This window comes from Amphibalanus amphitrite, unplaced genomic scaffold (assembly GCF_019059575.1).
Source record: "Amphibalanus amphitrite isolate SeventyFive unplaced genomic scaffold, NRLGWU_Aamphi_draft 000374F_arrow, whole genome shotgun sequence".
In the NCBI taxonomy this organism is placed as follows: Eukaryota; Metazoa; Arthropoda; class Thecostraca; order Balanomorpha; family Balanidae; genus Amphibalanus; species Amphibalanus amphitrite.
The window spans coordinates 407,373-420,664 of NW_024881868.1; the positions used below are offsets into that span (position 1 = coordinate 407,373).

At 45.3% G+C, this 13,292-nt stretch overlaps 1 protein-coding gene across 1 annotated transcript in view; it reads left to right on the forward strand.

The window, feature by feature from the left end:
- The window catches only part of LOC122389833, a 42,702-nt gene that overhangs the window by 26,140 nt on the left and 3,270 nt on the right, over positions 1-13,292 (forward strand). The window contains exons 4-6 of the mRNA XM_043382241.1: positions 5,354-5,564; positions 9,087-9,152; positions 13,126-13,253. Of these exons, the coding sequence (XP_043238176.1) occupies positions 5,354-5,564; positions 9,087-9,152; positions 13,126-13,253 (405 nt within the window). The remainder of the gene's footprint in view (positions 1-5,353; positions 5,565-9,086; positions 9,153-13,125; positions 13,254-13,292) is intronic.

Here is a 13,292-nt window from a genome sequence, read left to right on the forward strand (position 1 = left end):
AACGATTTTTTTTTCTTTATGCAGTGGAACAAAATGGAAAATATGTCATACAACAGGAACTAAAAAAAGATGCAGCCTAGGTCGTCTAAGAAATGGGTGCAACATTGATAAAATTCTTCCTTGAATGAATTCTGCAAATGCTTTTGATAAAATGTGTGGTGATTATAAGGAGACCACTTTACTATAAAATTGCTCAGGATTCCCTATCTGGACCTGTCAAAAAATCCTGACTGCACACCAACAATGAGCATTAAATCTGAAACCTCTACCAGGTACCTAGGGATAATTAAATTCTGATTCAGGAAAATATTTCACATCATACAAATAAAAACCTTTACTATATTTAAACTGAAAATGTGATGCCGATCCAGTGACCTAAGGGTCTCAAAGTATAATAATGAATTAATCTATTATAAATTTGGTGGTGACTGCCGACTGGCGTCTGGCAGCCTAGACCTTGAGGCTTGAAAGTGGCCTTCCTTTTCCGTTGACTCCGATCCTCCAGATGGAAATGATATAAAGGATCACTTTTATCTTATTTCAAATGAGCCAGTCAGCAAAGTGGCTATCCTGTTTCAGCATTCACACACACAATAGTTGACTGTCAGTCTGTCATGCTGTCAGTGTTGTGAAGTAGGTAACGAAGGAGTTGAGTTTTGTTGATTATAAATTGTGATGTTATGTAAAGGACTGGAAAATGAATGTGAAAACGATGGAAACATATTGGCAGAGTATTGTCACTTACTATCAGGAAATATGGATAGAGAATGCATTCAAATTAATAAGAAATGCCAAATATCAAGGTACTCAATCACTGATAGCAGTGGACTATCATATCTTTTAATGTCAATTATATGAAAGTTAAGACTGAAACTACCTTTTACCTCATCATACCTAATGAAAAAATTGTGTGAAGAAAACATTCACAGCCTCTTTGAAGCACTTAGACCACTAAAAAACAAAAATTTTCACGTAAATATGTTGTGTCTCTTTCCCTCAAAACATCATATCGGATGGCGCCACTTTCGTCGACAGTTACTTATCTGCACGCAAATCGAGGAAAACGTGAATTGATTGACGTTTACGTGTTTCCAAATTTAAAATCACAGCATATTCAAACTTTTCAGTGTACCTTTTAACATCTAAGTATAACTAAAACGATAAAAACCTACCTTCAACACAAGGAAGACGACAACCACGCGACCGGAGACGTCGCGACGAAATAAACAAACGGCGCCGCCAAATGAAAAATATTCTCCGATATGGGTAATGTGAAATTGAGTCGCAATCATTTTGGGTAGTACGAAAAATGCTCTTTCCAACAGAACCCTAGTAAAAAACGTGAATGGACAAAAAATAACTTTTATTTCGACATAAATATTGGCCTGTTTTTAAGGCATCCTGGTATGCCGTAAGATTTCGACCTAGAAATTGGTGTTCCCCCAATCATTGAAGCTTGAGCAGTGAAAAATATGAAAGCTTAATCTGTTTTGCATCATTAGTGATTCTCCTAGGGTGTTGCCATTTCTCCCTAGGTGTTGCGAGTTGCTTTTGCAAAACGTGTTCCTGAAACGGCTCAATTTTTTTAGCCCTCAGCATTACGCCTATGGGAGCCTCTGACGTCACACGCTCAATATTTTGAGCGCTCAATAATTTGAGCTTTTCCCCCTTGTGCGTGGGACTGATCTCTCGCAAAATATTAGGAAGTGTGATCTGACAAAAAACGGTGATAATACTTTCTGAACAGCCACAAAATTCTGACCAATTTGGAGTTGCAATCGAAAAAAGTTGGGAGAAACAGTCGACCCCATTGTGTGCGAATGAGAAGAAAAAAGGGCATTCAACCCTTTCGCTGAAAACAATGATTTCAAACGGAGATGATTGTGGTCAATCGTGACACGACTATTTACCACCCGCTTTCCACACCGCCTTCTCTGACTGATTTGGCCCGCGTCCGATTGTCTTATGTTACCTGCCATGAACGCATCGTCAGTTCAGGGAGCACAGGCGGGGAGCACAGGGAGCACAAGCGCCCCGCAGCTGTCGCGGTGTCTGCTCGCCCCCGGCGGCTGTCAATCCGGTCACGTCAGTTGCTGAATTGAATTGTGGCCGAGTCGGCTGTGTCGGCATTTCCCACTCGGCACTCCCACGGCGCCCGAAATTAGTGGTTTTGAAAGAGTTATGGCCAATCGACTTCGAGGAATGATGAATAAATTTTGGAGCGACGTCTCCTGGGCCTGGGAATGGTTTGGTATTTTATGGAAGTTTTAGTTCGCTCCGGCCGAGCAGTGTCATATCGAGTAGATTGCCAAGGTTCCATCGCATCAGATGGTTTCGCAGGAATTGATGGACAGCGCATTTAGTGATTGCAGAAATGCTATAAAAATGTTTGACATGCTTGATGTTTTGCTTCTAAGCAAGCGAAAACCAGCATGCATCTATAGTTCATGTCTGAGACGGTGGTGCTGGACGGTCATGTGCTATAGATCAGCTGGGCGGTACACATACGCGAGGATGCTCGTATCGGTGTATGCAGAGCCACGACACCATGTGATGGATCATTCCGGCTATTCATAGAACGAAAACTGATATGACGTCATGGCGGTGTGACAGATGCGTCGCGTGGTCACGTTAGCGTCTTGGTGGTCTTTCTAGCTAATTTGTAAAGCATTTCAGTGCACCCGGTAAGAAATGTCTGGTTCCTATTACCATTGGTTCTCAGTATTTATTAAGCAATATTTAGTTGAAGCTAGTTCACATACCATCTGTCTTGCTGTCTGTCTTATTGTTGACCGGTCTGTAGTAGACGGTTCGTCCAGCCGGCAGCCCTATCTTTGTGTGTGTGACTCTGATCCCAGTGTGTCTGGCTGCTGTCCGGCCCGCCGCTCTGCTGTGTGTGACTCGACTCTGACCCGGGTGTGACCACCGCCGAGTACAATGACACCGTGTGTTGCGCTGATGTACGCCAGTTACCGCTCAGTACGGCGGGTACGACGCCGTACGACAGCGGACACTCGAGTCGCCGCCGCCGCTAACAGCATCGTTACCGGTGCTCATCAAAGCACGCGATCGGACAGTGGCGGGCCGGTGGGTTCAGAGGCGAGGGGCACCGTCACTGAGTGCCAGCCGCCGCGTGCGAACGGCCGATATAACGGCCATAAAATGGCGAGGCTGGTGTGAACTTGTAACGGTTAGGTTAAGGCACGGAGCTGAGGCGTCACGTTGAAGTTTAAACAGTACTTTGGCTGCCTTTGGTAGGTAGTTGGTAATCATACCGAGCACATCGATCGACATCTGTGGTGAATTTCAAAGATCGAATTGATGTAAATTTAAGCCTCGTCTCAACCCCGTCCCTGTTATATGACAGACTAATGCCGCTTCTACCCCATGGCACGGGAACCGATATCTCCCGGTACCATATGCCAGCGGAACGGCCGTGACGCGGGCGCCGAGACGACCGCTCGTCTGTCTGGGCTCGGTGCTCTCTGGGGCGACTCGGACCCATATACTCGCACCGGTACGCGTGGAGCCGATGGCAGCCGCTCTGCTCGAATTCTGGCCACGCACAGAGGTGGCTGTCGGGTACTAATGGCCGCTCCAAGATCACCCCCTGGAGCTCGGTGTAGTGCGCTGCGCAATGGAGGCGGGGACGTGATGTGTCAATTTGATTCCTCGGGGGTTTTAATGAGTCCGATAGGTACTGAATATTTGCCCAGCATCAGTGACAGAAGGTGTCAACTATTGCAGTTATCGATATACGGCTTGGTGTAATCCTTGTCGGAGCATAGCCGTGAAAAGCAGTGCTCGTATATCATTAACCGATCATATTTTCTCCTTTCTTTTCCGCAATGGCCTCAAAACTGGTGTCAGCAGTTCAAAAGTTGGCCGCTGAGCCGCCAACTTCTCACCCGCTGAATCGCGGCCATTGACCGCATCCCCCCACAGCTAACCCCTCTACCACCCTCCCGCCCCTCTCTCTTCTCCGGCCACCGGCCCGCGATGCTTTACGAGCGTCTGCAGGCCAGGTCGGCCCGACATGAGATTATGAGCCATTGTTCCGGATGGTAACTTGGGCAGTGACGAGACAGCACCGGCGGATGAAGCGATTTCGTCAGGAATTGTCCCGTTCGCTGCGAGACGGACTGACGGTGCCCAGCCAGCTTAATGGTATAAGTTTGACTTTTGGCTGCTTTCGAGCCTTGCAGTCGTCTCACAGTGGCTTACACCGTGTTACCACCGGTCTGTCCCCTGCTAGAGGTGTCGGAGGTGCGCGGCCGCCCTCCCCAAACTACTACTGACATTTACAGCCGGCCGGTGCAGCGGGGCGGTCGGTCCGACAAGCTCGTGCGCCGGTCGATCGCCGTACACCACTGCCTGCCGATCGGGGTGCTGCGACCAGATGGGTCCCGACACGACCCGCCAGCTGGAGCCATCGGAAACGGCTGCGGGCGTGCCTCTGGATAGAGACACGATACTCCTGCCAGAACAATAGACACAGCACTCCAGCGTGGCTATCAACATAATCCTAAGGCTAGTGGCATCACGAATGGAGATTCACGGGACCGGAACATTAGTAATTTTATGGCTCTGAAGGCACTGTATCTAGCTGCCGTTCCACCAAGCAGCCATGGGCTCTGCCTGGGCGTTGGTGGACGTACCGTGCTCCTCGTTATTAACGGTGTCCCTGGCGCACCAAGCCAGCCGTGCTGACGGCCGGTGCAGCCGGGCCGGGCGCGCTCGAACCGGCCGGCATGCGCTGCCGGTGCTCATTGCAATGATAAATGGTCTTTGGGTGTCGCCGGGGAGTTATCCTAGCAATTTACAGCCACGGTGAAATATTATGTGCCTTGCCAAACGCAGTCGACGTATACACTTGCTACCGTGTCCCAGTAAATCACTCTTTGTTTTCGACAGGTCACGCTGCCCGAAACACCGAGCAGCGCTGACTGTTGCGGCATTCAAAGTCGGGTCATTGGCTGAGAAAAATGAGTTAGACAAGTTTTTGTAAGAAATGTGAGCGACTGGCCGATGGAGGAGCTCCTTTCTTAATGAGAACACCGATTTAAACCAGGTCAGGTTCAAGCACCGTCAACTCTGAATTAGCGGCCTTTTTTCAGTGTCTACTCATGAATTGACCTCCAGTTTTTGCGTCACCTTATCTAGAATTGTAACCCCGATAGTTTCACCTGTCAGTTGATCTATCTGTTTTGTGACAGCTCAGTTGGACCCTAGGTAAACACCATCAATTCAACCCAATTTCGGTAGCAGCTCGGTATTCACAACCAACCAGAGCTTCTGGTCTCTACCTAGCTGATCCGCGGGACTGAAACATGGTGTTTTTGTGTCCCGACAGGTGTCCTGGATCCGGCAGTCGGACCTGCACATCCTCACCACGGGCGGCTACACGTACACGACCGACCTGCGGTTCGAGGCGTTCCACACGCGCGGCAGTGCCATCTGGACGCTGGCACTGGCCGCTAGCCGGCACAACGACTCGGGATTGTACGACTGCCAGATCAGCACCAAGCCCGTCATGGCCATCTCCGTGCAGCTCAACGTGGTCGGTACGTGCGGGGAGGGGCGAAATGAACAGCTCGTGTTTAAGCACATGAGATGTTGGCTGCGTAGAGCAAGGTGATCCAATTTTCTGTCAAAAATATCAAAGAGAATGCTGATAAATGTGATAAGATAATGCTTATCTGACCATTCGTTAATTTTCTTACTTTCAGAGTTAAGACCATTCGATCAATTTGTTGTTCAGATGAAATGCGGAGAGGCGAGAGCAGCGTGAAGTACAACGTTTTTACAAACTAGAGTTCAGGTTGCAATGTCATTTTGCAATCGCTTCTCAAGCTGGCCCAAAAGCTAAGCTATTTAAATTGCTGTTAGATTGCCAGCACTGCCTCAGAAATCCCTATAAATTGGCCAACATTTTTATTTGTTTATTTACCCTCTTATCGGGGGACAAATCCGCTGCATTTAGTGGCTTTTCAGTGTCTGGACTGGTATCAATTCCTTCACGTGTCTAAAAGAGAAGGATGCCTGTTCGCGTAGCCACTCATCCTCAATCACATATTCCTCAATCACACAATCACACAATCCTCAATCAATCATGCATTGGTACTTTGGATTTCAGTTGGAGTTTCCAAAGTTGGATATACAAGTACATAGCGTGTTTCAATGTTTGTTGATCGCATCTTCGCTTAAGTGCCACATTGAGTTTGACGGATAATGTTAGCGTAAATGATGATTTACACTTAATTGCATAGTGAATGTTTGCTATTGGCTTTTTGATGATTGAAGTTAGCCATTTTGTTATTATATGGGATAATTTTATGCAATGTGAACTGTACAGTATGTTTATGTATGAAAATGACAATTGTCATTCACAAAATTAGCAGCTGTTTTTTTTCAATCGGTGCCCACTTCTCATCAAAGACGTCCCATACCTGCCACATGCGTTTGCGAATGTGGCGCAGAAGTAAATCCACCTGCCTGGTTCCGGGGTGAAGTTTACTTTGCGGCAGAGTTTGCCCTCTGCTCGAGTGCGGCTGGCTGCCTCAGGCCACTGAGCTCATCCCGTAAAATAGATACTCTGTGAAAGCCTGAGCTTGAGTGGGAGAGCTTGGAAAGGGCCGACAGTGAGGTCGCTGAACCCCGACTGGCGGCTTCCCGGGACATAAATTCCGTATGAGCGGGGACATCTATTTACCCCGTCGTAATCTGCAACGGACATGCTCTCCCTCCAGTATGATGAAATCATGCTTTGAAGACGTCCTGACATCATTTGATATCCAAATGTCATTATGTTTCAAAATGTGATCGATGGCTATGGCGTACGTACTTGCTTTTCGGCTTATGCAGGGAAATGCGTCATCACAAACCATTTCAATGTATTGACTTCATAAAGCCAATTTTATGGCTTTGTTTTGGCGCCCTGGATTTGGAGTAGGGCGTAAAAGTCTTCTCCGAGCCCCTATAATAGCCTTTGTATATATACCAGCACCTCCCAATGGACGGCGATTTGGAACAGGCCGGCCGCTGAAATGTGATTTCGATATGGAGATGTGGCAGTTATTCGAGACGGAACCGCTCCATTAATCTCTCGATACCGAACGTTCCCTAATGCCCACCAGTTTACGCCACCGCTCGACACTGAAAGTCTTAGTCGCCGTCGGCTACCTCAGCGACCGTGAAAGCGCGCTCAGTGTGCACTATGCTGGCTAAGCAAAGCACAGTTGCACTCACTTTACAAATGTGTATTATTACGACGCATACGAAACTGATTTAATAGACAAGAAATCGAGACATGCACTGGCAGACTATGTGCACCATTCCTAATGCGATGCTTAGGCATAAGGCAATGTGCTAGAAAGCACATGTTGGCACAGGTAGCAGAAACCGTCCACCCAGCACACAATACCTGCATATTGCATTGTATGTGGGTACAATTGCAAATTATAAGGCCTACGATACAGCGTGCAACGTACTATGGATTTGGATGGTACTCTGCCTGATGCTCTGGGTCTGACAAGCGGACAGGTCAAGTCTAACTGCTTTACGAGCAGTGCTGAAGTGCAGCAGACTGTCACAAATCGGTAATCGCTCTGTCAGTTGCACGCTAAGATAATCTGAGACAGCCGTTCGAGCGAAACAGACACAGTGGTCGATTGTATGGACTAGTCTAACGAAGGCTCGATAGTTATCAGGCGTAATTTAACCCTCGCCCATGTAGGTTGGTGCGACCCCCCCCCCCCCCTGAGGTTTTTCTTAGCTACACGCCGAACCGTTTCAGATAGCCTGCTCAAATTTTCAGTACCCTATGGGGCATCCTTTGCGCAACTTTTGGGATTTTTTTGTCAAGGTCATGTCAGGTCACGGAGTTATGGCGTCATAAAGGGAACAGCCTCCGGCCAGATTTACGCTAAATTGGAGATTGCTTCACATTGGTATAAATGCCGACTGACCTGACACACTGATGGATTGTTTTAGAATCATAACTGGCTGATTTGACATTGGCACAATGTCCGTTGCCCTTTTCAAGGTTACTAAAGGTCAAGGTCAGATCAGTGACCTCGGTTGACCTGTAATGACTTCTTGCACTTGTATGCCTTTTCGGGGTATTTTGATGCCCTGAATTCGAATTTGCTATCCATTTCAGGCATCGTCGGTTGTTTCTTGTAGTTCATTTTGGGTCAGGGTCAGGTCAGTAACGTCACACGCCTGACGTGACCCAATGCACAAATGACCTTGCAGACTTCCGATGCTCCCAACGCATCATTTTTAGAGTTATGACATCGAAATACACACCAAACGATAGAGAATTGATCAAGGATCACGATAGGGAAGGTTTCAAGTCGATATCTCTTACCGTTTTGCCGCAATCGGCGCGGAAATCTAAAAAAGTTAGATTTTTCCGAAAATTTGACCTTTGACCGGTCAAAAGGAGGTCAAATGTTGACCTAGGACCAAAAAATATACCACCAATCGCGAGATCTCGTTGAGAGCAATCCGTTGGTCTTTTCCGCTAAGCTCTACGACGCTCCGTTTTCAAACGCCAGGGGGGTCGCACCAACCCCCCCCCCCCCCTGCATGGGCGAAGGTGGCAAAATACCGTTTACGGGCGAGGTTTAAGTCTTTGCGAGTACGTGCGGGGCAGTTTGGTTTGTTTCTGTTATAGGTATGTGCCATACGAGAGATACATAAATGCAAAATCGTATATTTGGCTTTTAAGCAAAGTAAGTGCATCGTTCGGCGACATCGTACTGTTGGAGTGATTTTACGGCTCTTGTTTTTATGGGATAATATCTCTTGAATGGGACATTATTTTTAGTTGTGTTGATTGTCAATTGTAGTTGCTATTGTTTTCGTCACATGCATTACAGGCTCTAACTTATCGCCATTATCAGGTCTCAGAATAGATAGGGTATCAAACGTATGTTGTGATTTTTCAACGCTCTGATTTTAATGTCATGAAACCAAGTGGTATGCAAGGAATAAGTGGTCTTGTATTATTACAGTCCAGACAAGGGTTTCATTTCAGCACTGCAGAATTCACACATCATTGCAGCATTGCCTCATTTCAGATTCGCTACCTGAAGTGGAAGAAGAACCAGTAAACATTGAGGACGACATAGAGCCTCCTTCATTGAGTAAATGTGCTGACTTATTAGATACATAGACTAACCAAATTAATAGCTCAAGCTTCTTAACATGACTAACCTCATAACCAACGTACTTTGTTTTGCATGTATTAGCCGACATACTAAAACCGAAGGAGACACGAGCTAACAAACTGAATTACCCCAAAGCTAACAACTTGCTTCAGATATAGATATGGGGCCATTATAAAATGTTGACAAATATCTTCGTTTACATATGTTGGATAGCAGAGGTTTGATAATTATTACATGATCGTCTCATTTAATCAGACCCGTTTTTAGTAGCTTGTGCAGGTGACACGTTCTTCGTTCGTGTTAGGTGCAGCCACTGTCATTTAAAGGGACCCTCCCACCTTCAAAAAAGTTAATGAATTGGCATAAAAGTGATGTAGCGTGAATCACAAAGAGCGGAAATGAACATCTACCAAATTTTACCGGAAAATATTCACCCGTTTTCGAGATATAAGACTTTTATTTTTGTTTACTTTTTGGGAACTCCGCTGCTTCTATGACGTCACATAAAGGTTTTCTTTACGTCGGCATTTGGAAGCAATAGTTTGGTATCAAAGTGCGACAAATATTGCGCGAATGATACGTTTATCTTATCAAGGTCAATATATGATGGCCAATAAAGGATTCCAGGATAATTCTTCTTATGGCATTTCTTCGTATCGCAATTCTTCGTCTGCAAATCTTCGTCAGGGCATTTATTCGTATCGCATTACTCTGTCTCGCATCAGGGTATATGAAAATCGGCTCGCATTTCTTCTTCAACGCAAATATATGCAAGAGTAAGAGGGACAAATAAATGCACCGACGAAGATTTGTAGACGAAGAAATGCGGACGAAAAATTGTGCTACGAAGAAATGTCATGCGAGGATTCGTTCGGGTACCATGACATTTATGTGATTTCAAAGTCAAGGGGCCTGTTCCAGCGCCTCCAGAAACCTCCAGAAAGCTCCAGAAAGCTCTAGAATCCTCCAGAGAGCGTTCCAGCGCCTCCAGAAAGCTCCAGAAAGCTCTCGCCAAAGCTCCAGAAACCTCCAGTAGCCTCCAGAGAGTTGGGAGGTCCAAATTTCTCTGGAGGCTCTGGTCTACAATTATGGCGCACATGTGACAATCACGAATGTAAACAAAGAACTTTTGACTGATAATTTTACAACTTGAATGTAAAGAAAAGTACATTGCTATAATTTTGTTAATCTTTTTTACTAAAATTGAAAACAAATTTTGCGTTTCAAGAGAGAACAATTGTCATTCTTTTGGTATCTATGACGCCAATCTCCAGAAATCTCCAGATTGCGTTCCAGCGCTTCCAGTAAAACCTCTGGTAGAGCCTCCAGTCAAGAATTTCTTCTGGAGGCGCTGGAACAGGCCCAAGGTTCACAGCTGATCTGCTAAATCAAGCCAAGAATCCAAACTATCAAAAAACTATAAATATTTGTTTGTCACAGAGGTCTCAAGCAATATAAGGTTGACATTGTTGAATCAAAGATCTACTGCCACAACTCACATCTCCTGCCTTAGTTTATCATTGTTGTTTTAACTTGCTTTCAAGAGAAACAGAAGCCAGTATCTGATATCACTTCAGATGATTGTTTCAAGATCTGAGTTCAAATGGAAATAAAAGCAAGATCAAGATGAAACAAGGATCATTGCTGTTAAAGTAGTTTGGCCATGATACAACAAGCACGTAAATCATTAGCCAAATCAAATACTGGTTGGTTTGTCAAGATGTTTGTTGTCTGTCGTCTGTCGAGCTGCTATGAACACTGAACGCTCTCACTCTTACTTTAAAGAGAGTAGTTTAAGTTGAATGGTAGTGAGCTGTAATTAGACGAAGCAGCTATTCAGTGCTCACATCAAGCCAGGCTAGGAAATGGCATCAACTGTGGTGGGAGGAAGCAGGTTCGGCAGCCCTATGTTGTAAACTTCTGTTGTGTCTTGTGTTGGATCAACTGATGTTTTCTGCTCTGTTTTGTGCAGTGATAGTAGCAGGTAACTGCATGTCACTTGTCAAATTATGTGAATAAACGAATTCATAGCATTGCATTTTTCTCTCCATGCAAGGAACAAGTAAGATGTTGTAGAAAATGTAATAGAGGGCTGCATTGCTGATTTTGCACTTTATCAGAGCTTTATTTAGAATTGCTTTCCTGAAAGCTACACACAGGCCACAGCACTGAAATTCACAATGTCATAGCTTTTGGCAGAAAAAAAAAAGAAAAGACTTACCTAGGTAAAATTGGCTGAAAGTATGGCAGAGCAGGTCTTGATGCGTATGCCCATCCGTGTGCTTGCTGAAGCCGAACTGACTGCAACACATTAACTCTGACCCACCATGGTGGCTGGCATATCCTGAACTTTCACCACTCTAAACAAGACAACTTTCAGCCCTCAGCATTGTATTAAAACACTGTACATGACACTCAAAATTTGTTTCAGTGCCATCCACAGACAACATCAGTCGCCATTCACCAGGCCAGTAAAAACAGAATAGGTAATAGCTTCAAACCCATGTAGTCAGAGTTACTAGGTCTGCAGTTGCACCTCAAAACAAAATCCAGGTGACATTCACCACGCCAGTAAAAAACAGGTACTTAGGTAACTAACAGCTTCAAATCTGGTAACATGTTGGTCGGACTTTACACTACCATATTTACATGGAATAATATGATACCAAACAATAGTGCAACCATTCTGGACAACAAAAGCGTATGATTAAATTAATTTAGAATACTTTGGCAGCATGATTTACGAGCACGGGCAGGTGTTACCTACCAGCCTTCTCAATGCTCATAAAACCAACATTGTAGTTTTGATTTTACCTTACATGATAACACACTTGGCTGCAATGGCACATTTAATTTAATACTGTGAAAAGACCAGTTATAACCACTTCACAAGCACAATTGCACCTCATGCCGACATTCTTTTCCAAAGACAGCAGCGTCTTTCGTCAAAACCAGAAGATCAATCCCCTTTCAACTGTTAACATCAAAAATATTTCTTCATGGTGTGATCTCCATATGGAAACCTTGCAGGAAAAGAATTAATGTCAATTGTCAGGTCTTCAAATTTCTTTGGACTTTAACTTGCACTACCATATCCAGTTTGCTTTGATATTTTGTTTTTTATTCCATGTTGAAGTTGAACACCAAGCTCCAGATATAGCAGGCAGCTTGATCATCTTCGGCCTTGGTATAATATCAGTCCAAGTTCCAGTGGTGGGTATCTTCTAATATTCAAACTAAAATGAAAATCAATAGGCTTTCTCAGCGCCGACGACGGACACGTTGATAAAAAAGGGAGCTCAAGGTCAGTAAAATTCGGGTTCAAGGAATGGCGGGCGTTGAAATGACTGCTGACGTCATCAAAGAAACCGCTAATGGTTAAGAGATAGGGACTAAGCTGGTCCCACCCTGCAAGTAAAGGGAAGAAATTTCTTGAACACCATAAAGCTGCGGAGGTTGCGACCATGATAAATGGTGATTTCTGAGCCTGGCCGCAAACTTGGCTATCTCAACTCAAAACTAATGTTAAGGTGGGATGGTCCCTTTAAAAATAACGATGATGTGCTTCTGCCTCATGCTACTTGCGCATGCTGTGGTCGGGACAAAAACGACTGACCATTCAGACAGATTACCTTTCTACTTATGAGGGTACGAAACGTAGAAGTCAAGGAGTCAAAGACAATCCTAGTCGGTGAAGTGACGTTGAACTGACATGGTTAGGTACCGGTTTTTGTCCCAATTCCGCACTTTTGCCGCAGCTAGGCTGCTAAATTCAATGATGCTTCAATAGCTAATGTTATTTCAGTTGTGGGTATGTTAACGATATTCATGTAATCTGCTTAGCCAGTAGTCCCCCCCCCCCTGTGACATACGCTTTTCAACCCACTGTTTACTTTCGTGTGCTTGCAATCCATATGACTCTGGAGTGTGACATGCCCACGTTTTCCAGTTCCGGTGGCGCGGATTCTGGGCGGCAGCAGCGTGTTTATCCAGCGGGGCAGTGACCTGAACCTGACCTGCACGGTCAGCTATAGCCCTGAGCCGCCTACATCAGTGGAGTGGCTCCACAGGAATCAGGTGAATATGGCCGCTCGTGCAGGTACAGTTTCGAGCCGC